Source organism: Pipistrellus hanaki (assembly GCF_964339955.1).
Source record: "Pipistrellus hanaki genome assembly, chromosome: 6".
Taxonomy (NCBI): domain Eukaryota; kingdom Metazoa; phylum Chordata; class Mammalia; order Chiroptera; family Vespertilionidae; genus Pipistrellus; species Pipistrellus hanaki.
The window spans coordinates 34,092,261-34,117,282 of NC_140508.1; the positions used below are offsets into that span (position 1 = coordinate 34,092,261).

The 25,022-nt window shown below is 58.6% G+C and overlaps 1 protein-coding gene across 2 annotated transcripts; it reads left to right on the forward strand.

Annotated features, from left to right (window-relative positions):
* The first annotated feature begins 4,796 nt into the window (after positions 1–4,796).
* On the forward strand, positions 4,797–18,158 carry MYLK2 (myosin light chain kinase 2). Of its 2 annotated transcripts, XM_084887867.1 has the most exons (13): positions 4,797–4,911; positions 5,007–5,106; positions 5,569–7,423; positions 8,290–8,585; positions 10,087–10,192; positions 10,713–10,806; positions 12,952–13,061; positions 13,137–13,278; positions 15,061–15,131; positions 15,231–15,359; positions 15,920–16,072; positions 16,209–16,341; positions 17,271–18,158. In XM_084887867.1, exons 2-13 carry the CDS (start codon positions 5,055–5,057, stop codon positions 17,349–17,351), a joined length of 3,222 nt encoding a protein of 1,073 aa, XP_084743993.1. In that variant the 5' UTR covers positions 4,797–4,911; positions 5,007–5,054; the 3' UTR covers positions 17,352–18,158. The 2 variants fall into 2 exon arrangements, with proteins under 2 accessions (XP_084743993.1, XP_084743994.1); XM_084887868.1 differs by lacking the exons at positions 15,920–16,072; positions 16,209–16,341; positions 17,271–18,158 and adding an exon at positions 15,712–15,911.
* The last annotated feature ends 6,864 nt before the right edge of the window (positions 18,159–25,022 follow it).

Below are 25,022 nucleotides of genomic sequence, written 5' to 3' on the forward strand. Positions count from 1 at the left end.
TTCTGGCATCGCCCCACTTCCTGCCCTGCCCCTGTGGAAGCAAAGGGAGTGGCTGTGCCGCTGGTACAGGGTGGGAGGGCCCCTTCGTAAGGGTGGGCAGGGGCTCTGGCAGCCCCCAGCTGGTGGAGGGGGTTTCCCCCTGCCCCACCCCCGTGCCTCCAAGGGAGAGCCCAGAAGAAGCCCAGGGACTCCCAGGAGCAGCTGGCCACGCTGAGCTCAGCCTGGGCGGCCAGCAAGCTGCAATCCTGTGGGTCCGGAAGCAGGCCAGCTTCATCCCAGCTGGAAGGGGCCACGGAGGAGCCTGCAGGGACAGCCGAGCCCTCCATCTGGGATGTCCACATCATCATGGAGACCCCACAAAGCACACGGATGAACAAAGCAGATCCAGAGACACGGAAGCATGGAACAGACTGTGGGACCTCAGAGGGAAGGCGGGGGAGGCTGGGTGGGCGGGAAGAGATCACCAAAGAATTTGTATGCATATATGCATAACCCATGGACACAGACAATAGGCCTGGGCTAGGGGGTGGGCACATATGTTCCCCCCGCCCCCCATTGACCTTCTCCAGGCCAACCGTGCCTAGCACTTCAATACCTGTGCTCGCCAAACGTCCCAGCCACCCCGGGGAGAGGCCACAGGCAGAGTGGTAATGAGCTGAGCCTTGGGTTAGGTGGTTCAGACCCTGTGACCCAGTTTTCCTTCACATCTTTGAAATGGGTTGAAATAACATTTATAATGCACGTACTATGCACCCAGGCCCTGTTCCTACATCCCTCCCGAGGTGAGGAAGATGTTCCTCCTACAGATGAGGAGACAAGCAAAGGCCTTGGCCCACGCCTGTTAGTCTCAGCTTGGCCGACAGAGCTCCTAGCCACGGAGACGGTAAGAGCTGAGTTGAGGACACTCACGAAGTTCTTACCCAGGGTCTGGCCTGTTTACGTAAGGGTTCAGTAAGTGCTATTTATTATTCGGGAATCACAACCGTGACAAAGGTAGCAAGTTAAGCCCCTTCTGTTATCTAAGCCTGGATTTTGGTTTCATCAGGAGGCGGCTCTGAATTTGAAGCTGAGTAAATTGAAGCTACTCAATAGAGACAAGCCTCTTGCCCTTTCCTAGCATCAGTTTCTGCACCATTGAAATGCCTAACATTTGGTCCCTGGAGTCCCTTGTGAGGATCCAATGAGCTGGAGGGAAGCTTTCGGCAGAGTCAGGCCTGGCCCTCGGTGGGCACCCAGTAAGTGAGCAGTATTGACAACACACTAATAGCAAGAGGATGTCAGCAAGGGCCATCATGGCAGAGCAGTTCCCATACCCAGTCCAGACACTTGCTGGTCTCATCAAACACTGATTGGAAGTACGCCTTGTGCTGGGGACACACGTGAGCATCATACAGCCCCTGCCCTCGAGGGCTCCCAGATGGTGTTCATAGTGGGATCGACCTGGAGCTAAAGGAGGCCAGAGGAGGGGGGGCCAGCATTTCAAGCTAAACCAGAACCTGCTTCAGGGACAACCAAATGGGGGGCCAGGGGCTCCCAATCGTAGGTGCAGACAGGAAGCATTTCAACCTCCAGAATGCTGGGACCCCAGTGGGGACAGTGGGGTGAGCACAGGCAGGGAAATTTTACGGAAGAAAGAGAACTTTGGGTTGCGAAGAAGGACATTTCTGTCTGGACTCCTCTTAGTTGTAGAGTGACTTTGTGCAAGTTACTCAATTAAAAAAAAAAAAAAAAAAAATATATATATATATATATATATATATATATATATATATATATATATATATATATATATATATATATATATATTAGAGAGGGAGCAGGAGAGGAGAAAGAGAGAAACATCTACATGAGAGAGGTGAGAGCATAACATCAGTCAGCTGCCTCCTGTTCCTACTGGAGATCGAGCCTGCAACCCAGGCATGTGCCCTGACCAGGAATCAGACAGGCAACCCTGCAGTGCACTGGATGACGCCCAACCAACTGAACCACACTGGCCGTGGCAAGGCACTCAATCTTTTGATCCTCCCTGTCTTCACCTAGAAAATAAGATGAAAGCTCCCCGCAGAGTTATCAGATGATGTTTTAAGCGTTGGCCTGCACACTGAAGGGTCATAGGTTCAATTCCCAGTCAAGGGCACATGACTGGGTTGCAGGTTTGATTCCCGCCTCCGGTTGTGGTGCATTCGGGAGGCAACCAATTATGTGTTTCTCACATCGATGTCTCTCCTCTCTCTCTAAAAATCATTGGAAAAATTTCCTCACTCCTCAGGTGAGGGGAAAAATAAAAGCCTGACCGGTGTGGCCCAGGGGTTGAGCATCAATCCATGAACCAGGAGGTCATGGTTTGATCCCCTGTCAGGACACATGCCTAGGTTGTGGGCTCGATCCCCAGTAGGGAGCATGCAGGAGGCAGCTGATCAATGATTCTAATCTTGATGTTTCTATCTCTCTATCCCTCTCCCTTCCTCTCTCTGGAATAAATATATTTTAAAAAGAGGTAGTTGTGCTCACAACAAAGGTACATGTCCCTGACCGGAATTGAACCCGGGACCCTTGAATCCACAGGCCGATACTCTATCCACTGAGCCAAACCAGTTAGGGCAAAACATATATTTTTAAAAGCTGATATATATTTTTTAAAATATATTTTATTGATTTTGTACAGAGAGGAAGGGAGAGAGACAGAGAGTTAGAAACATCGATGAGAGAGAGTCATCGATCAGCTGCCTCTTGCACACCCCCCACTGGGGATGTGCCCGCAACCAATGTACATGCCCTTGACCGGAATTGAACCCGGGACCCTTCAGTCCCCAAGCAGACGCTCTATCCACTGAGCCAAACCGGTCTCGGCTAAAAGCTGATATTTTAAGACAATATGGATAAAGCTAATAATAGTATGCACTAAAAAAAAAAAAGGGAACTCCCTTCCCTTCAGAGAGCTTGGGTTCAAGTCCCAGCTCAGTCCCTTACAAACTGGATGACTCTAAGTAAATATTTAACTTCTCCATGCCTCAGTTTACCCATCTGAAGTTGTACCTACCCCATTGAATTGTTCAGAAGATCACATGAGTGAATCAACACAAGAGCACCAAGAACAAGACCTGACACATGTGGCAAGTACTAGACAGGATCGGTTATTATTTCTTCTTTCTAGTTATTATTTCTGTTTGCCAACTGGACCTTGAGGAGAGAAATGGAGGAGGGGTGGGCCAGGAAGAGCAAAAGTTGTCAAGAATGAGGAAGGAGCTCCAACTCTGTTTTTTTCTAGCCATTACCAATCTCCTCAGCATTTTCTCACTTAAAAAAATATTCACTCAGTTCGGTCGGCGTGGCTCAGTGGTTAAGTGTTGATCTATGAACCAGGAGGTTATGGTTCAATTCCCAGTCAGGGCACATGCCCGGGGCTGTGGGCTCGATTCCCAGTGTGGGGCGTGCAGGAGGCAGCCGATCAATGAATCTCTCTTGTCATCTTTGTTTCTATCTCTCTCTCTCCCTTCATCTCTGAAATCAATAAAAATATATTGGAGCCGGGACCGGTTTGGCTCAGTGGATAGAGCGTCGGTCTGCGGACTGAAAGGTCCCAGGTTCGATTCCGGGCAGGGGCATGTACCTTGGTTGCGGGCACATCCCCAGTACGGGGTGTGCAGGAGGCAGCTGATCGATGATTCTCTCTCATCGATGTTTCTAGCTCTCTATCCCTCTCTCTTCCTCTCTGTGAAAAATCAATAAAATATATTTAAAAAAAAAAAATATATATATATATATATTGGAAATATTCACTCACTTTGAATAGTAAACTGTTCACGTAGTTCATGGTTCAAATAAAAAAAGTTAAAGGGTAGCCCACTGGTGTGGCTCAGTGGTTGAGCATTGACCCATAAACCAGGAAGTCACAGTTTGATTCCCAGTCAGGGCACATGCCCGGATTGCAGGCTTGATCCCCAGTAGCAGGCATGCATGAGGCAACCGATCAATGATTTGAAAAAGACATTTTCAAAAGAAAAGGCTTTTAGGCCCATGGGCATGTTGAACAAGAACCTCTGAGACAATTTCTTATCCAAAGATGGTCCACGGAGGTCCAATTGCCAGGCAGAGCTCATGGGCACAGAGCTGGGCACTGGAGTCAGGGTGATTCTTTCTTTCTTTCTTTCTTTCTTTCTTTCTTTCTTTCTTTCTTTCTTTCTTTCTTTCTTCTTTTTTAAAAAATATATTTTACTGATTTTTCACAGAGAGGAAGGAAGAGGGATAGAGAGCTAGAAACGTCGATGGGAGAGAAACATCGATCAGCTGCCTCCTGCACACCCCCTATCGGGGATGTGCCCGTAACCAAGTGTACATGCCCTTGACCAGAGTCGAACCTGGGACCTTTCAGTCTGCAGGCTGACGCTCTATCCACTGAGCCACACCGGCTTCGGCAGGGTGATTATTTCTGGGCCTGTGTGGCTCTAACCTGGTTCTGGGGGGCCCCAGGACATGTGGGATGCCGGTGGGCAGAGCCGGGGCCCAGTCTGGGCATAATCTTGCCCTTCAGCCCTGCCTGAGATCCCCTCTTTTTCCAGGCCTCTCCCTGGTCCTGGCATGGGAAAAGGCTGCTGCCCCATGCCCCGGGGCCCCAGGGGCCCCCTCCTTTTTCTCTTTTGCTTGTTCCAACACCACTCCCCGCCTGACCCCCCCGTCGGTCCGTGGGAAGAATGCTGTGTCCTCTGAATGGGGGCCAAGAGTGACAGGTGGTGGCAGTCCGAGCTGCATGGCCCCTGGTGTAAGAGATCCTCTCCTCCGTCCCCGCCTCCCCTGCCTGCACCCCTGCCTCCGCCTCTGCCCGCCCGGCCCAGTCCCTTACAACTGCCCCAGGACGGCTCCTGGGCGGCCGCTGCCATACGGACGCCACCAGGTTGCCCCTCTCTGCTCCAGGTACCTCTCTCTCCCCTCAGGCAGCCGGCCCTGGCCTCTGGGCCTGACCAGAGGAGGACTCCGCAGCCTGACACGCCCCGTGCTTCTCTCTGCAGCTAGAAAGACTTGAGTTAGACCAGCGGAAGCGTACGCCTCCCTGCCTCATGGCGACAGAAAACGGAGCAGCGGAGATGGGAATCCAGAGCTCATCAACAGGTGCCACGCCGGGGCAGGAGGCGGAGGGGGAGCTGGCTGGGGAAGGGGTGCTTGAATCCGGGTCTGGGCCAGTTCCTCGGTGGTGGTTCTGTGCCCAAGGCTCTTTGTGTGGTGCATGGGGGACTCAGGAACCCGAATTCTCTCTGGGTAGGCCTGGGCTGGTCAAGAGCTGACATGAGTTCCTCCCCAGAGAAGCTAGGAAAATGTGAAGCTTTCATGGATGGCACTAACCACAGGGCAAGGAGTGCCGGCTGTCCGGGCCCAGCAGAGGAGCAGGAGCCCTCCGCACGGACTCTGAGGTCCCAGCAGCCCATCTCTAGAGCCGTCAAGGGGCCCGACAGGCTCAGTGGGACAAGCATTTGCAGATCTTTGCTTAGTGGGGACCTGGGCCCAGAGCTGGTCTCTGGCTGGGGAGAGAGGGAAGGGGGGTGAATCCTGACTGATGTCTCCCCTCCTCTACAGACAGTGCACTTCAAGGTGCAGCAGGCGAAGGACCCCCAGCTACAGAGAAGGACCTTGTCCCCCCAGACCCAAAGAAAGAAACTGCCCCTCCAGACCCAAAGAAAGAAACTGCCCCCCCAGACCCAAAGAAAGACCCTGGTCCCCCAGATCCAAACAAGAAACCTGCCCCCCCAGATCCAAATAAGAAACCTGTCTCCCCAGATCCAAAGAAGGAACCTGCCCCCCCAGACCCAAACAAGGAACCTGTCTCCCCAGATCCAAACAAGGAACCTGTCTCCCCAGATCCAAACAAGGAACCTGTCCCCCCAGATCCAAACAAGAAACCTGCCCCCCCAGATCCAAACAAGAAACCTGTCCCCCCAGATCCAAAGAAAGAACCTGCCCCCCCAGACCCAAACAAGAAAGCTGCCCCCCCAGATCCAAATATGAAATCTTCCCCCCCAGACTCAAAGAAAGACCCTGGTCCCCCAGATCCAAAGAAAGAAACTGCCCCCCCAGATCCAAATATGAAACCTTCCCCCCCAGACTCAAAGAAAGGCCCTGGTCCCCCAGATCCAAACAAGGAACCTGCCCCCCCAGACCCAAAGAAAGGAGAATCTGGGTCCCCTGATCCAAAGAAAGAACCTGTCCCCCCAGATCCAAAGAAAGAACCTGCCCCCCCAGATCCAAAGAAAGAACCTGCCCCCCCAGAACCAAAGAAAGACTCTGCCCCCCCAGATCCAAAGAAAGAACCTGCCCCCCCAGACTCAAAGAAAGAAACTGCCCCTCCAGACCCAAAAAAAGAATCTGATCCCCCAGACTCAAAGAAGGAACCTGCCCCCCCAGATTCAAAGAAAGAACCTGCCAACCCAGATCCAAATAAGGAATCTGGCCCCTCAGATCCAAAGAAGGAACCTGTCCCCCCAGATCCAAAGAAAGACTCTGCCCCCCCAGACCCAAAGAAAGACTCTGCCCCCCCAGACCCAAAGAAGGAACCTGCCCCCCCAGATCCAAAGAAGGAACCTGGCCCCCCAGATCCAAAGAAAGACTCTGCCCCCCCAGACCCAAAGAAAGACTCTGCCCCCCCAGACCCAAAGAAGGAACCTGCCCACCCAGACCCAAAGAAGGAACCTGTCCCCCCAGATCCAAAGAAGGATTCTGGCCCCCGAGACCCAAAGAAAGTCTCTGCCCCCCCAGATCCAAAGAAGGAACCTGCCCCCCCAGATCCAAAGAAGGAACCTGCCCCCCCAGATCCAAAAAAGGAATCTGGCCCTTCAGATCCAAAGAAAGACTCTGCCCCCCCAGACCCAAAGAAAGACTCTGCCCCCCCAGACCCAAAGAAGGAACCTGCCCCCCCAGATCCAAAGAAAGACTCTGCCCCCCCAGACCCAAAGAAGGAACCTGTCCCCCCAGATCCAAAGAAAGACTCTGCCCCCCCAGACCCAAAGAAAGACTCTGCCCTCCCAGACCCAAAGAAGGAACCTGCCCCCCCAGATCCAAAGAAGGAACCTGGCCCCCCAGATCCAAAGAAAGACTCTGCCCCCCCAGATCCAAAGAAGGAATCTGGCCCCCCCACCGTGAAGGCAGGCGCCCCAGAGAAAGGGGAAGGTGGCCTGGCCCAGCCCGCAGCTCCCAGCCAGGGCCCCGAGGGAGAAGGCGCCGTGGGCAGCGTTGGGCAGCCGGCAGCCCTGCCCCAGCAGACCCGGACGGCTGAGGCCAGCGTCGAGAAGCCCAGCGACGGCGATAACCAGGCGTCCCCGGGCAGCCAGGCTCCTGGAGAGCCCAAGGAGCAAAAGAAGGCCGTGGAGAGCCGCGCGGCCAGGAGGGGCTCACCAGCCTTCCTGCATTGCCCCAGCTGCCCTGCCGCCATCCCCAGGTGAATGCCCGGGGGGGGTCAGGGAAAGGGCTCTGTCCCAGGGCCGGGCTGGGCTCCTGTGCCCGGGAATCATTGCCGTCACCTTCAGTGCTGGGTGGGGTAGTCCTGAGTTCACCTGCTTGTACCCTTGCAGAAAGCAGGAATTGCATAGAAGCCTAGCATGTCAGGCAGGAGAGGGCTCAGAGACCGCTCAGGTGGAACCCCTCTTCTCGAGGCACCCAGAGTCCAGGGTTCCCCATATTCTGTGCACTTGGGTCTAGCCAAGGGTGGAGCCGAGCTATCAGGAGGAAAGGAAAACCCCTCTTGTTAATATAATTATCAGTATAACATGGAAAGGCGACTCATTGCAGATGGGTAGATCCTTCCTAACACTTCCTAACTTACTAACACTTTTCATAAGAAAGCATCAGTCTCAGGATGCATTCAATTACACTTCCCTGAGTGCTAATCAGATTACCCAGGTCATTAAGGATATGTTGTTAAGCCACAATCATAACACCCTGTCAACTTAAATTTTATATTCATATCAATCGCATTGCCACTGTTTTCATGAATCAAAAGCTATTTACCTCCCTAATTATATCCATATAATGATTGGTCACATCAATAACCCTATTCATGGTTAGTTATTATCTATTAGTGTATTAATAGTCAAGATAATGACCACAGTCATTTGTGATAATGTTAACATTCCTTGATTTTGCAAAAAGTGGCTTTGGAGACATTGCCCCGTGCGCTTGGGGTTGGGGGGCAGGGTTGCATCAGCTCCCGAGAGCAGACGAGGCTTTGGAAGCAAGGAGACGGGCCGGAGGCCACCGCGGGGCCGTGGCTGCTAAGGGCGTCACCTCTGTGTTCTCACCTTCTAGCCCAGAGAAGCCGCTGGCCGAGAAGCCCCCAAACGAGACATTGGAGCTCATCTTTGAAGGGGTGCCCGTGACCCCCAGCCCCCCAGATCCCGTGCCAGCCAAAGCAGCAGAAGGAGGGGAAAATGTCCCGCGAGGCGGCCAGCAGGAAGCCGGAGAGAAGGCTCCCGGCCAGGCTGAGGTGGAAGAGGGCACCTCGAGGGGGATCGAGTTCCAGGCTGTGCCCCCCGCGGCGAGATGGGAGGTGGGGCAGCCCCTCAGCCTCCCAGCCAGGGAGGAGGACTGCTTCCAGATCTTGGGTAGGCCAGGGGCCGGGGTGGGCTTGAGGCTGCCTGGGGGCTAGAGGGAAAAGGGGAGGGGGATCCCCACGTCTCCCCCCACTTGAGAGGACTGAATTGCTCTGAGCCACGTCTCACCCAGGCCGATTCATCTAAGTGCCACACAACCAGCTCCAGGCCGCATGAGTGTCTGGCCCTTTTGATAGATGGGGAAATGGAGGCTCAGCCAAAGGAAACGGGACGAGTGCCCCCACATCCACAGCTAGGAGAGGGCTTGCACCTCTGGGGCGTCCTCCCTCCGGAGCTCCGCCTTGGCTTTCTTTTCCTTTGGCTAGCATGGGGCTTTGGAAAATGCCAGGCAGGTTACTGGAGCCACACCAACCCTCTGGGCGGCGGGAGGTGAAGTCAGTCTGTGGGACTGAAATGCCATGCTTTGGTACTCAGACCGCTTCGCGGGCGGGGTGGGGAGGAGCACAGGTGTCCGTGGGAAGCGGAGGCCAGGGAGTCGGCGTGTGCGATGGGGCAGGGCCGCGGCGGGGCCCGAGCGGCGACCAGACCCGGAGCCCCGGCCCGGGCGGCGGGCGGCGGGCAGCCACCGCGCATGCGTGAGCCCGGCCGGCGGGGCTGCGGCCGGGGCCAGGGTTCGGCCGGGCTGGGGGTGGGGTGAGACGGGGTCAGGAGAGCCCAGAGTGTCCTGACACCCTCCCCCCGGGCCGAGGTGCCCGGGGAGCGCGGCCAGCCGGCCCGGGGAGCGGCACGGTGCCACCCAGACAGGGTGGGCGGGCCTGGCGGCTGGGCGGCGGCCAGGAGCCCGGCCTCCTCCGGAGCCGCAGAGACCTCCGCCCGCCCCGCCCCGCAGCCCCGTCCCGAGGGTGACGGCACCTGAACCACCTCCAAGGGCCGTCTGATTTATCGCCGGCCCCGGCCCGGCTTCCCTGCCGCCTCTGGCTATTTATAAAGAGGTTTCCATTCCGATGATTCAGCCCGTCCACCGCCAGCGCCCTGTTCGCCGGGGCTGCCGCTAGGTGGCAGCCTCTCCCTACCAAACTTCGTCCCCCTCTCCTCTGCCCCCCCTCCCCCATCTATCCACCCCTCCCCACCGGGGGCCAGCCTGGCCAGCCTGTGGTGCTATTGGAGGGGGTGGTAGGCAGATCCCATCACTGCCCCCGGCAGACACGGTAACCCCTATCTGGCCCCTTTTTCTCCCGTGGAAATGGCTTGGGATGCAGGTAGCCGGGGAGGGTCCCAGTCCAATGGGCCATCCCCATTGTGGTGCCGGAGGGGGAGGGGGAGGTGAGCCTCCCTCTGGCAGAGGCAGAGGCCTCCCAAGGTGGTGGCAGAGCTGAAATTGGAAACTGAGTCCCCTAGCCCTTGTCCTGGAGCCAGCTGTGCCCCAGGTATGGCCCAGGCCAGGCAGGAGTGGGGTGGGGGTGGTGTAGGGGGTGGCGTCGGGGGTGGGGGAGTGCTAGGTGGATCCTCGCAGCCCCTGGCACTCACTGTGATGGCTCTGCTCTGCCTCCAGACGATTGCCCGCCTCCCCCGGCCCCCTTCCCCCACCGCATTGTGGAGCTGAGGACTGGGAACGTCAACAGCCAGTTCAGCATGAACTCCAAGGAGACTCTGGGCGGGTAAGAGCCGGGCCCCTGGGCCCTGAACAGCATCGAAGCCCCTGAAGCTTTACGTCTTCCCTGTGCAAGTTTGGAAGTTACACAATGAACACAGGGCTTCTAGTGGTGGCACCTGCCATGTGCAAGCTGTCACGTGACTCTCTCTCTCTCTCTCTCTCTCTCTCTCTCTCTCTCTCACACACACACACACACACACACACACACCGCCCATTCAGTATTTCCGATAGGAGCGCACAGTGCTCTCCTGTCTGTCTCAGTGGATTCCTGCTTTGTTAAAAGCCCTGGAGGTCCCCCCCCCCACCCCCCCCCGCCGGGGCCCAGAGCTCAGGCTGTCACATCAGGATCAGCAGCCCTTCCTGTGCCCGCGGTCTGCGTGGCTCAGCCATTGTCCCAGAAGCAGAGCTTCAGGAGGGCGTGAGGGCTGGCTGGGGCGAGTGCCCCCGCCTCATGGTGGGGATCCAGTTGGCCCCCTCAGCCCCTGCCCCCCCACCCCCTCACCCCCAGCCTCGTCTCTCTCCAGCGGCAAGTTCGGAGCCGTCTGCACCTGTACAGAGAAAGCCACCGGCCTCAAGCTGGCAGCCAAGGTCATCAAGAAACAGACGCCCAAAGACAAGGTAGCGGGGGTGGGGCTTGGCTATGGGAGAGAGGGGATCTTTGGAGTGTGGGGGCCTCTCATCTTCCTCTACCCATGTGTCTGTCCGGACGGACAGACGGACAGCCCTACCACTGGGGCCTGATGCCCCTCCACGTAAACCAGACACCTCAGTTACTGAACTCATCCCGGGACTCCCCCTGCTAGGCACAGGACACTCACGCCCTCTGTTCTGTTCAGTTCAGCCAACACTGAGAAGGGCAGGCTCCGGGCCAGGCCCGTGCTGGGCCCTGGGCGTCTGGGAGTGAAGTGGCTGAGGTCCCTGCCCTCAGGCAGCACCGAAGTGGCCTGGTCTAGAGGTCTGCCTCCAGCACCCAGCCCAGGCCTGGCTCCGAGGAGGCCGAGAACTTGAGGGAGGGAGGAAGGAAGGAAGGAGGAAGGGAGGGAGAAAGAGAGGGAGGGAGAGAGGGAGGAAAGAAGGAAGCAGGGAAGGGGAAAGAGGAACAAGTGAGGAAGGAACCAGAAAGGAGGGAATGCAGGCAGAGGCTCACATGGAGCGAGGGAGTCGGGTGTGAGGAGGTGAGGACAACCGAGCCACCTGGTGTAGTGAAAGCTGTGACCCGGGAGAGCTGGGGCAGGCGGCCGTGAGGAGAGGGCAGAGGAGGCGCCTGTTCCAGCCTGTGGGTCAGGGGACCTTCCTGGTCTGCTGTCATGAAGACTATGAAGAAGGAGGGACTGTGGGAGGCAAGGGCTGAGTGCTGGAAACAGCAGGGAATGCTGGGACTCTTGAGTTGGGGCAGAGGGAGCTGAGAGGTGAGCTTATGGCCATTCCTGGCAGAGGCCATGCACGGAGGCACGTGTTTTCTCTGTGACTCTGTCTTTCTCTGCCTCTTCCACTTGACAGGGCCTGGATCCATGTTATTGACTGCTGGGTCCCCAGGCCTCTATCACGGGTCTGGCTCAGTGTAGATGCTCAATCCATGTGTGCTGCATACATCCACTGGAGGCAGCTATTGGTTAATTATCACCAAACAATTTTTGGTGTGCCATTCAATGTGCAGAGGAAATGGCAGTGAACTAAGAGTCCCTGCCCTTACGGGCTGACATGCTAGAGAAGAGAAACAGACAACTAAAAAGCAGAATGCAACAATAAGCCTGGTGCCAGGAACTGAGAGATGCTAGGAGGAGAAATAAAGGCAGGTAAGAACCAGGGAGTGTGGAGCTGTGCGGGGGATGTGCAGATAGAGGGGGCGGCTAGGCCTCCCTGAGGAATGTATGCGAGGTGAGATAGGAGTGGAGGAATGGGATGAGAGAGATGAAGTGATTCTGGCTAGTGATATGATGTCCTGGGGAGGAGGGAGGTGAGAAAGTTCAGGGAGAGGCCTGACTGGTGGCATTTGCCAATTTCCGTGGTGTAAATATTTCTACCATCACTGACTTCAAACTCCCAGTGTGACAGCTGGCTTGCAAACTTTCTCAACGTGACAAATAATGGCGGCTTAGGCTAGGACGGCAGTGGTGGAGGAGGTGAGAAATCATTGGATTTGTAATCTGGTTCGAAGGTAGAGTCAGAAGATTGACTGATGGATTGGACATGGGGTGTGAGGAAGCAAGATTAAAGAAAGAATCTGGGATTGCCCCTAACCTGGAGTCCCGCACACCTGGGTGAAGAGCGATGTCCTCTTGAGAATGGACAAGCTCAAATGTGGGGAAGGGGCGGTAACGAGGGTTTAATTTTGGACTTGACAGAGTTGCGACGCCTCTAGACATCCGAGGGAAATAAATGGCAGCTGGGCAGCTGGCGATGTGGGTGTGCTGAGTTCAAGGGAGTGCTCAGGGGGGAGAGCATTTGGAGATTGGTCACATTCGGGTGGAATTACCCAGTCATGGGGCTTGAGGAGAATGCCCAGGGAGAGGGCGTTGGGAGGGGAGTGATGAGCGGGGCGGTCTGGGCCCTTGGATCCCCCGTATCCTGCCAGGAGGAGAGGAAGAACTGCAAAGGAAGAACTGGGGGTGGGGAGGTCACAGGCTTGGGGACGGGCGCGGAGGCCAGTGAGGAGGAGGAGGCTGGGCAGTGTCCAGGCCAGGTTCCCGTCAGTGGGGTCTGGAGGGTGGAGGGCAGGGAGCGGTGACCCTTGGATGGCCCCTCGGCTCCCCTGGTCCCCAGGAAATGGTGATGCTGGAGATCGAGGTTATGAACCAGCTCAACCACCGCAACCTGATCCAGCTCTACGCAGCCATCGAGACCCCCCACGACATCATCCTGTTCTTGGAGTAGTGAGTGCCAGCAGCGGGGGCGGGGCGGGGGTGCCGCGGGCCGGGAGCAGCCTGCAGAGGGGTCTGTGCACGCAGCATCGAGGGCGGAGAGCTCTTCGAGAGGATCGTGGATGAGGACTACCAGCTGACCGAGGTGGACACCATGGTGTTTGTCCGGCAGATCTGCGACGGGATCCTCTTCATGCACCAGATGCAGGTCCTGCACCTGGACCTCAAGGTACTGGGGCTGGGTCTCCTGGGAGGGCCGGGAGCCGCCTCTGACCACCTGAAATCAGGGTGGCAACCAGCCATCCCCCCTTTCTCCCACCCCTTCTCTCCCTCCCTCCATCCTCCCACCTGGAGACTCACCAAGGATGGAGCACTTACTAAACACCAGAGATAAAGAACGGGACGGAAAACAAAGCAAGAGGCTTGGTCCTGGCTCTCAGGAGCTTCCGGTCTGACAGGAGGCACTTGCTGAAAGTGCCTTTTGCAGCCCTGTGGCCCCCAAGCGCAGGGCCTCCCACAAAGTGCTTACTAATCAGTGTTGCAAAAGCACTTACTTCTGTGCTGGGCCCTGAAAGACACTAAATAGACCAACACCTGGAAACAGGTGTGTTTGCCTGTTTAGTGAACAAATATTTGTCGAGGGCCTACGCCAGTGTTTCCCAAACTTTTGACATATGGGTACCCCTTCTATAATTTTCGTAAGGCTGAGTACCCCTCGTCCTCATGAGAACGTAGAATCAGGCGCAGCTAAGCTCGGTGCAGTACATATCCCCACCGAACTCCGGTGCAACCCGTACCCCCACCAAACTCTTCCCGTACCCCTGGGGGTACGCGTACCACACTTTGGGAAACACTGGCCTACGCCATGCCACACAGTGTTCCAGCAGCAGGTGCAGATCGCCGTGAACTGAGCAGACACAAACGCCTGCCCCTATGAAGCTGACAAACTAGGAGAGGCGTCAGACAAACAAGTCAGTAAGTTTAGTGCCAGTGCAGCACTACACACATAGAAGGCGCTAACAAGAAAAGCTTCATGAGAGAACAGTTATATCCCTCTTCCGACCTCGCTCAGTCCCGCTCCATAGCAGGCTAGGGGAAGAGATAGAGTTTATGGTCCACTGGTAGAGCCCTTGGGTTATAGGAAGCACCCGGTGTGGGAGGGACTAGCCTTAAAGTGATGTCACTCGCATAGGGTTCTGGGAGCCCTGCCTGAGCACCCACGGGTCTTAGTTCGGTACTGAGGGTGGGGAGCAAAGGATGCCGTCTGCCCAGCCCCTCCCCTGTGGCGTGCATGGTGGGTCTTTGCCGGCTGGCAGCAGGCAGAATGATATCGAAAGACCAGCGCTGGCGTCAGCCGGTCCTGGCATCAAGCCCTGGCACTGTCACTTACTTGTTGGGCGACGGTAGCCAAGTCACTCCTGTGTCTGAGCCTCAGTTTTCTCAGCTGTGAAATGGGCCCGGGAAGTGACAGTCTCCGCCTCACAGCGCGGCTGGAAAGACTGAGGAGCTAATCGCGGGAAGCGACTGATTCAGGGCCTGATACCTGTAGGGGCTGTCCTCGTCCCTGACCGGGGGGACAAGAGCACCCCTCTCAGAGCACGCCGGGAGCGGCGTGAGGCCCCTCCGTGCCCAGGAGGCCTCTTCTGAGAGCCCCGAGCCAGGCTTCTGCTGAGAGCTCTGGTCTCCGGGGCGCCACGTACCCGGGGGTGACCCTGAACGAGCCTCTCCCCAGGGCACAGAATGACTGCGCCCTCAGAACTGCGAGAGCACTGTTCTTTCCTGGCCTGAGATGAGGGAGAATGCCGTCTGCACCCACCCAGGAGCCTGGCGCTGCGAGGCCTCACCCCAGTCCCTCTCGGGCGCTCGGGGTCCACATCTGTGCCTGGAGCAGGCAGGCTGGGGGCGTGGATGGCGGCCTGGGCCTCTGACTGGACCGGGGAGCAGGGTGGACCTGAATGGGGAGGGAGGATGGCCGGGCCAGAGGCCAATCCGGGCCACCCCTTCTCCTCAGCCAGAGAACATCCTGTGTGTCAACAACACCGGCCACTTGGTGAAGATCATTGACTTCGGCCTGGCACGGAGGTACCACCTCGGGGGGGAGGCCAGGGCCGGCCTCTGAGGAGGGCAGAGGGCGAGGGGGAGGCAGCCGGCTGTGCTCTGAGCACTTGGTCTCACCCCCAGGTACAACCCCAACGAGAAGCTGAAGGTGAACTTTGGGACTCCGGAGTTCCTGTCCCCTGAGGTGGTGAATTACGACCAAATCTCCGACAAGACGGACATGTGGAGTCTGGGGGTCATCACCTACATGCTGTGAGCCCCGGGGAGCGCGGGGTCCTGGGGTCGGGCGCCAGGGTGGGCGGCGGAGGCCGAGACTGGCCTCGGGGTCCGGGTGAGGTGGTCTCACCCCACTCGTTCACTCGGTCAGGGTTCTGCTGGGAGTTGGGAGTGTTAGGGAGAACCAGGGCAGGGGAACTTGGCACCCATTTTACAAATGGAGAAACCGAGGCCCCTGAAGGCATAGCATCCCAGCCCAGGGCTCTGGACAGCAGGTCTCTGATGGCCCCGGGCGGGGGCACCGGGGTGGTGGACATTTTTGTGCCCTCACCGTTCCTCTCCTTCACTGTAACCCTGGGAAGCTGGGATGATGATGCCCGTTTTACAGATGAGAAGAGTGAGGCTCAGAGAGGGGAAGTGACTTGCCCAAGGTCACCCAGCCAGATTCAAACTCAGGTCTGTCCCACGTGAGAGGCTGGGGGTCTTTTCAGCATCTGGTGCTGCCTTCTAGGATCTGTCCCCGCCCCCCAAACCCTCCCAGGTGGCTTAGCATGTCCGGCCTCACCCCGCCACCCGCCGCCATCCCCTCCCCCCAGGCTGAGCGGCCTCTCCCCCTTCCTGGGGGACGATGACACGGAGACCCTGAACAACGTCCTGGCTGCCAACTGGTACTTTGACGAGGAGACCTTCGAGGCTGTGTCCGATGAGGCCAAGGACTTCGTCTCCCGCCTCATCGTCAAGGACCAGGGGTGAGGCTCACGCACCCCCCTGGGCGAGCCCGGTGCACGCGTGTGCAGGGGGGTGGGCCCTGGTTGCAAGGCCGGCTGGGCGCCGGTGCCCGTGGGCACACCACCCACCCTCTCCTCGCCCCACCCTCCCCCGCAGGGCCCGCATGAGCGCTGCCCAGTGCCTCGCCCACCCCTGGCTCAACAACCTGGCCGAGAAAGCCAAGCGCTGCAACCGACGCCTCAAGTCCCAGATCTTGCTTAAGAAATACCTCATGAAGAGACGCTGGAAGGTACGGCGGGGCTGGGGGTGGCTGAGGGGAGGGGCGGCAGGGCGGGAAGAGCTGCTGGCACCAGGTTCTGGGCCCCACCAGGCCTGCCTTGGCAGGTTCCACCCACCAGGCCTGGCCCTGCCTGAGAACAGGGTTGGCTGTTCTCTCTGTCCTGGGCTGGCTCCTGACCTCCCCCCACACCCCCTCCACCCTGAGGAGGGGCGTCCGCCTGGGGCTCAGGGTCAGGAAGAGGTCTCTGACCTCTTCACAGGCTTCCTTCCTGCCTTTTTCAAATATCAATGGAGCCTCCACTACCTCCAGGCACCGGGGATACAAACCAGTGGACAAGACACAGGAGTTCAGTGTTTGTGGACTGACGTTTGGGGGTGCGGGTGGGGGGTGGGGAGATATGAAGAGGGTTAGGGGAGGGCTCTCGAAGAACAGGATGGTCCGGAGTGCCAGAGGAGAGTCGCACTGCTAACTGGGGGCTCAGGGAGACTCACTGAGAGGGAGGATGTGGACAGAGACCTGAAGGAGGCGAGGGGTGAGCGGTCCTAGAGGAAGCCTGTCCCAGGCGGAGGGAACAGCCAGTGCAAAGGCCCTGAGGGAGAAGCTGATTGGCAAGTGTGGGGAGCAGGCAGGAAACCAGGACTGACGAGGGACCTATGGGGTGGGGAGATGAGCGCAGAAGGGAGCGGGGGCAGGGTGGGGAGGGACTCTCTGGCCATGGCTAGGGGTTTGTCTTTCGCTTGGAGCACCGTGACAGAGCACTGGTCTGGCTGACCAACCTGTGGAAGGAAGGAATCCTGGAGGGTGCAGTCATGGCGCCTCCCGTGGCCATTTTGAGCACTGCACCCTCCCTGGCCGCTGGCCCTCCTGCAGTGAAGGGGTCGTTAGGAGACACTCAGCTGCCCCGATGCTGACTGGGACCCCTCTCCACCCTCCCCCAGAAAAACTTCATCGCTGTCAGCGCCGCCAACCGCTTCAAGAAGATCAGCAGCTCAGGGGCACTGATGGCGCTGGGGGTCTGAGCCCCAGAAGCGGCCCGGCAGCCGGGGCGGAGGCCTCACAGCCCAGAAGGCCAGAGCAGAGGGCCAGACCCCAGGGTGGCCTGGCCAGGACAGGGCTGCGCCAGGCTGGGCGGCTCGGGGCTCCCGGATGAGAGCCGCCTCGGGTGTGGCCTGAGTCCATCCTGCTGACGCCGCCCCCGGCCGGCTCCGGCCCCTCCGCCGCCGCCCGGATGCCATGGGCCTGCTGCTCCCCCCCTGGCCCCTCCTCTGGAACTGCTGGCCTGGTGACCCCTGCGTGGCCCCGCCCGGCACCCTGGCCCGAGCTTGCTCTCAGCTGAAGGGGGAGGGCGGGGTCCCCGTGGGGGGGGCCCCTGGGGTGTGGATGGGAGGCTCTTGGTGGGGCCGGAAGGCAACAACGTGGGCTCCTGAGGCCCAGCTGCCGGCAGACAGAGCGGGCTTTGTGAGAGAGGCTCCCCGCGCCCCGCCCGCCTCCCTGCCCCCAGCAGATAAGGCCGAGCACACACCATCTGGCCGGCTCCCTCCCACCTTCCCCGCCGACCACCAACACACAGGAACTCCGAGTGAGCGAGTGAGGGGGAGGACCCCGCCCAGGCCTGGCGGAGGGGGCAGCGGCGGTGGGGGGGGAGGGCCGGAAGACCACCCTGAACTTGCCTGAGGGCCTCGCCGGCTCAGCCCAGCCGCGGTGGACCCCGTCCCTGCCACGAGGGCTTCCGAGGACGGAGTCACAGGCCCCGGAGGAGTGCAGAGGCCGTGGCGGCCCCCAGCCTGCTCTCAGCTTGTGCCTTGTAAATAAATGTACAGGTTGGATGTGGCCTCATCTCCCTGCGTTCATTCAGACGACGTCACAGGCGACCCCCGCCCCCTGAGAACTGCTGCCGGCCGGCCGGCGAGCGGCGTGCTGGTTCCCAGGGTCACCGTCGCCGGTGCAGCCTCGGAGCCACCCTGCCCAGGGCGCGATCCGGGCAGGTGCCTTCCCTACGTTGTGCCTCAGTTCCCTCACCTGTGAAAGGGAGGGCACAGCACCAGCTAACACTCACGGGGTGATTACTGTGTACCGGGCTCTCTCTGAGCACGTGTATGTATAGTAACTCATTTACTCTTCTCAGAAAGGTGAGGTGGGTAGATATTATTATTATTCCTATTACCAAGGGGGAAACTGAGGCTTGAGGAGGGGAGGGAACGTGAGGAGTGAGTACTCAACAAGTCAGAAGCTGGGGCTTGACACGAGCCCTCTGTCTCCCAGAGCAGGCTTGTGCTCTGAGCCCACCCTGCTTCTCACCAGGGCCCGGCCTCGGCAGAGAGCAGAGCCTTCGCTGGGCCTGCGGGTGGGGGTCTCCCAGGAGGCCTCGGGAGGAGCTGTTCTTGCTGGACCACAGCCTCCCTCCCCACAGGCCTGCAGGGCAGAGGAGGGGCCCATCTGCGGGGGGCGGGGTGACAGGAGAGCGTAACCCTCAGAGGGTGCATCCAGAGGACACTGGTCAGAAGTGGGCGGCTGGTCCGCCTGCCGGAGGCATGGCCCGGGCCCCAGCGGGGGTGGCAGGGAGCGCAGGTCACGTACATGGCACACCTTCGTGGTGCCGGCCCGGCCCGGCTCTGCTCACGATCGCACCCGCTGCTCAGTGACCCTGCGAGGCGGGCGTTGTGTTGTGTCTGCTTCTCAGGCGGGAAAGCCAAGCTCATGGAGGATAAGCCACGTTCTCAGGGTCATATATTCGTCAGTGGCAGAGCCAGGATTTATACCCAATCTAAGCCTAGAGCCCATGCTCTTTTTAAAAAGATATATATTTTATTGATTTTTCACAGAGAGGAAGAGAGAGGGAATAGAGAGTTAGAAACATTGATGAGAGAGAATCATCGATCAGCTGCCTCCTGCACACCCCCTACTGGGGATGTGCCTGCAACCAAGGTACATGCCCTTGACCGGAATCGAACCTGGGACCTTCCAGTCCACAGGCCGACGCTCTATCTGGTTTCGGCTCAGAATCCATGCTCTTAACTGCTGCGCTGCCTGCCTCCTGAGAAGCTTGGACCTGCCCACAGACCGAGACCACGACAGCTCATCCCCTGCCTCCCCTGCCTCCGTGATGAACACGGGTCCCCTGCCTCTGGGCCTTGGCCACCCCCCAGTGACCACCCCACGGGGGAGGCAGGTCCTCACCGCCGCCCCTGCCCGCTCCCACAGGTGGGTGCCGGTCCTGTGCAGCAGGTGCCGCGCGGAGTGGGTGACTCTGGGGCTGGGCCTGGTGGGCGTTTAGCCAGGGCGCAAAGGGGCTTGGGAGCCCAGCTTGGGCTCGTGGTGGGAGATGAGCTGAAGGGCAAGGCCCCCACGGCCGAGGAGCCCGCTGCCTGCCCACCTGCCACCTGCCAGCTGGGCCGGGCCGGTGGCTTCCTCTGATTCTCAGCCTCGCTGGCCCCCACCCAGGCTGAGCTCTGGCCACACAGCGCGATGAGGAGGGGTGAGTCACTGCTGTGGGTTGGCGGGGAGGAGGAATGAGGGCCGGTGACAGCAGAGAGTTAGGGCCTGGGTCCAGCTGTGGAAACCGTGGCCAAAGCGAGGAAGGCCCTTCAGCAGAGACAGCAACGGCTGGACCTAGAACCCAGGACCCCTGGCGCCCAGCACAAGCCTCACTCTCCTCCTTCCTGACAGGAAGCCCTCAGCTCTGCCCTCCTCTGCCATTCCTAGGGCCTTCGTGACAATCAACACATGGGACTAGGTGCTCACTCACCGCATTGCACAGGTTCAGAGAGGGAAGGTGACTGGATCAAGGTCACACAGCAAGCGAATAGACCCTGGGCGAGAAGCCCACCCAGACCCAGGGAACAGGCTGATCTCTGCCTCTGTCCCCACCCCTTCCCAGGAGTATATCTTAGGAAGCTCTTTTTTAAATTATTAGGTGTCTCCTTTGGGCCTCCCCTGGTCTCCGGAGGTAGCAATATGGGTAGGGAAATGGGGATTCAGGGAGAGTTTGCTCTTTCCAAGGGCCACCGAGCACACCTAGGAAAAAGCTTGGGGGGGCGGGCAGCCCCTAAAATGGGACCGAGTTCCGGCCTCTCTGCAGGCCTGGCCCCGGCACCTGTCACTGGGCTCCCATCGCCAGCAGCCTCGGGGGAGGTGGAAGCAACTTCTCTCCCCCCCCCTAACTTCCCTACCCCCCTCACCAGCGCCACCTGATGGAGGCATGAACCCTCAGCTGGTTTGGGCCTGCTGGCTGGAGCCACGCCAGGGCCAAAGCTTCGGATCTGCAAGTCCCAAGTGCTAGGCTATGACTGTCCCCTGCCCCTCGCTTGGTGGGCTCCGCCCGCCATGGAGCCTGGTGTGTGGGCTCCTCCTGCATGGCGCCCAGCACACGGCTGATGCTGGGGCCTTTCCTGTGAGTGCTCTGTGCCTCATGGGGCCGGAACCACAAGCTTCCTCGGCCCGCGTCCTGGCCCCCTTTGTGGGCTCAGAAGGGTTAACGGCCTCGGTGGGACAGCTCCTCCTGGCTGGTCCCAGCCCAGAGAGCGTTCCTCCAAGACTATTTCCTGCCTCTGGGCCTTGGCCAAGCCCACAGTGACCACCCCATGGGTCTGAGGCTGCATCTGGTTTGGATTACACCAAGGCTGGTGACGCTGTCTCTTCCTGTCTGTGTCCACTGGCCTCACATTCCACCGGCCACCTTGGACCCAGCAGGGCAGCGGTGGGAAAAGATGCAGCCAGGGCCGCCCTGAAGGAGGCGCCCGCCTGGACCAAGCTCCCGCCCGCGCAGCTGCCCACCACCTGTTCCCTCCTCCACTCTCTCGGGCGTTATTTATTGAGCACCAGGCACCGTACCAAGTGATTGCACGTATGAGCTCATTCATCCCCACACTGTGAGTGGGTATTCTCACGGCCAGCTTTGCACAGATGAGGAAACTGAGGCACAAGTCCATGGGTTCCCAGCCAGTAAACAGTGGAGTCAGGCTGGTGAAATGTGGCAGTAAGCCAGCAGTCAGACTTCCGACACATCCAGTCAGCTCCTGGCTAACTGAGGAGTCCCGCTCTGGGCCTGGCCTCTAGAGCCTGGCGATGAATTAGTCATGGTCCCCACCCTTGGGGAGTTCACGGCCTCTGGGACCCCAGTGGGTAGGAGGTTGGGGATGACAGGGAAGAAGACACTGAGCCCTGTTTCCTCCCCAGTGAGGGTGCCAGCCACGCCGAGGGCAAACAGGAGCAGGGTTTTCCAGATCGAGGGAAGAGGGCGTGCCAGGCAGAGGGAGCCGCGTGTCCAAAGGCTTGGAGCTGGGAGCAAGCGTGTCTGGAGCATTTTTTAAAATTGATTTTTTTTTTTTTTTTTTTTTTTTTTTTACAGAGAGGAAAGGAGAGGGATGGAGAGCTAGAAACATCAATGAGAGAGAAACATCTATCAGCTGCCTCCTGCACACCTCCCACCAGGGATGTGCCCATAACCAAGGTACATGCCCTTGACCGGAATCGAACCTGGGACCCTTCAGTCTGCAGGCTGATGCTCTATCCACTGAGCCACACCGGTTTTGGCTGGGAGCAGTTCAGTGAGGTTCTTGCATCTGATGAAGCGGGAGATAGTTACGGAGAAGTTGGCAGCCTCGAATGCCAGCCTGGATCGGGACAACAGGGAGCCATGGAGGGTTTTAAGCAAAGAAGGGTGTGGTCAGATCTGTGGTTCAGAAGGGTCTCTGCAGCAGGGAGGTCCGTGAGTGGGAGACTGGAGACGGGGAGACCAGAGAGGCTGAGCCATGTCTGCCTGAGGGGCTGGGAGGACATGGGCACAGGAGGCGGGAGACAGATCTCATACTGCTCGGGAGACAGGCTGGCGGCAGAGACGGGGTGCAGGTCAGACAGACACGGTTCCAATCGATGTATTTGCCCTCTCTGAGCCTCAGAGTCCCATCGGTGGAGTGGGGTAGCAGCAGTCCCTGCCTCCCAGAGCCAGGATAACAGGTACATGAGACGTGAAGAGCAGCATGGGCGGCTGACCTCACACTCACCCCACAGCTACTGCTCCGGCTCCTTTATGTGCCAGACGCTGTTCTAGGTTCCGGGGCCAGCAGCCCATTGACAAAAGTCTCTGGCAGAAGTCTGAAGGGCAGAAATGAACTTCGAAGGCGTTGTTGGGGTGGGTGGGGATATGGCCATCAGAGAGGGCTTCTCTGCGGACGTGAAGGGCATGGGGGCGGGGGTCCTGAGGGGTTCCTGCACGCGGGAAGGCTGTTTGGAGTCAGGGACAGGCAAGAGGAGGTGAAGCCTGGTCACACGGGCCCCTGAGGACTTGGGCCTTTGCTCTGAGGGGGCCAGGGAGCCTCTGAGATTTAATCCATGGCGAACGGATGAGTGGCTGACATGACTCCACTTGTCCACTGTGCAAACCTTTACTGAGGGCCTGCTCTGCGCTGGCCACCAGGTTAAAGAAGTGGATACAGGGATTGAGGCAGATCCAACCCTTGCCTCTTTTTAAAAAAAAAAAAAAATTTTATTGATTTTTTACAGAGAGGAAAGGAGAGGGATAGAGAGTTAGAAACATCGATCAGCTGCCTCCTGCACACCTCTTACAGGGGATGTGCCCGCAACCACTGTACATGCCCTTGACCGGAATTGAACCCGGGACCTTTCAGTCCGCAGGCCGACGCTCTATCCACTGAGCCAAACCGGTTAGGGCATCCCCTGCAACTTGAAGCTCACATTCTAAGGAGAAACACGCTTAAAGCGAATACAGCAGAAACGCATGCTCCCGCATTGCAGTAGGTGCCAGCGGAGAAACCAGGGGGGCTGCAGAGAAAGGAAATGGTCTGGGGGCGCTTACTCAGAAGCCCCAGGGAGGGGCTTCTCTGAGGAGGGGTATTTACTGGGCTCTGGATGGGAGGGGTCCGCTGGGGGGAGTGAGCCTTCCAGGAGGGGGGACAGCGAGTGAGAAGAAGACACCCTCCAGGGAACCGGCTGGCTTACCCTGGAGCCGGAGGATTAGCCTCTCATTTGTATCCGAGAGACAGGTGCACCCGGAGGACTGGGGTCCGGTGTTTCCAGGGAGCACCAGGCAGGGTGCTGGCTGACGCTGGCCCGTTGTTAGCCGGGAACTGTTTCCTTCAGCCCTACCGGCTGCCTCTGCGGAATAGGGGGCCAGGCACCTCCAGGCCTGCGGGGAGGGCAGTTCTGCCCCGGCAGAGAGGCAGCGCGGGCTGGGCTGAGGGTACAAGACCTTCCGGAGGCTGCTGTATGTTCCAACTTGATTCTCGCTGACTGACTGACGCTCATACTGTGCGGGTTTCCCACACACCAGTCCGGGAATTGGAATCATTGTCCCCATTGAACAGATGAAGAAACTGGAACTTGGGAAGGTGAGCCCATGTGCTCGAGGTCACACAGCCAGGAAGACGAGATGCCAGGAATTAAATTCAAAGCCTTGTTTGTGTCAGTCTTCCCTCCCCTGCCTTCCCCCACGTCCACGGTAGCGTGGCCTTTCCTTGGGGGGTAAATCAGTTTAAGGGGACACGCCCCCAGTGCCCAAATACTTATTTATTATACTTAACAACTATATTGCAGCTTCCATGTGCTAGGCTCTACTCTAAGCACTTTGCAAATATTAGCTCATGTAATCCTCACAACAACCCCATGGGGGTAGGTACTGTTAATGTCCACATCCTACATAATAAAACCCTAATATGCAAATAGACTGAATGACCGGTTGCTATGAAGTGCATGACCACCAGGGGGCAGACGCTCAAAGCAGGAGCTGCCTCCTGGTGGTCAGTGAGCACTGCTCAGCCAGAAGCCAGGCTCACGACTGGTGATAACAGTGGCAGTGGCGGGAGCCTCTCCAGCCTCCAGAGCTGAGCATAAGGAGCAACGAGCAGGAAGGCAGTAAGGAGCAAGGAATCCCAGACTACAAGAGGGATGTCTGCCTGCCAGCTTAGGCCCGATCCTAAACTGGCAGTCAGACACCCCCTGAGGGGTCCCAGATTTAAAGAGGGTGCAGGCCTGGCTGAGGGATAACCCCCGTCCCCTCCCCTGAGTGCATGAATTTCATGCACCGGGCCTCTAGTTTTATAGATAAACAGAGACATACAGAAAGGGAAAGCAACTTGCCCAAGGTCACACAGCTGGGAATTGACAGAGCTCGGATCTGAACCCAGGCAGCTGGGCTCCCAGAGCTCCTGCTCTTAGCTGCTGCACCTACTGCCTCTGGCAGCCCAGCCCTGGGGGAGCCGGGAGCCCGTGGGGTGTGGGGAGGACATGTTTGGCTGAGGCCTGGATTCCTGGGCTCCGTTCACTCCCAGCAGGCAGGCATGCCAGGCTGGCTGCCACAGCCTCCCCCTTCCTTCTTCCTCATCACTCGTGGCCTCAGAGCACCCGCCCTCCAAGGGAGAAGGTCTCCCCGCCCCTGGCCCAGGGGCTGCCCGGGGTGTGGGAAGGAGTGTTGGACTCTGGGCCATGGAATGCCAGAAACCGGGGAAGGAAACGTGGGTGGGAGAGCGGGAGGGAGATAAGACGCGGAGGGCGGAGGAGCTGCTGAGGAAGGCCCGGCCCTGTGGGAGGGGGTGGCCGCCTGGCGGGCAGGAGAGCCGAGACCGAAGGACCCGCCTGACAGTCCTTCGGAGCTGCCAAAGGGGACGGGGTGCCTCTGAAGTCAGGGGCGCCTTGTCCTGGAACCCCATGTGGTGTGCACTACTCGGTGCAGAGAG

What these genes read in the sequence shown, in the direction of transcription:
- MYLK2 (XM_084887867.1), top strand. Translation starts at nt 5,055, where the DNA reads ATGGCGACAGAAAACGGAGCAGCGGAGATGGGAATCCAGAGCTCATCA. An exon ending in GGACTGCTTCCAGATCTTGG is followed by an intron (nt 8,586 to 10,086) that starts GTAGGCCAGGGG and finishes CTCTGCCTCCAG; the next exon opens with ACGATTGCCCGCCTCCCCCG. An exon ending in GGGGTCATCACCTACATGCT is followed by an intron (nt 15,360 to 15,919) that starts GTGAGCCCCGGG and finishes CCCTCCCCCCAG; the next exon opens with GCTGAGCGGCCTCTCCCCCT.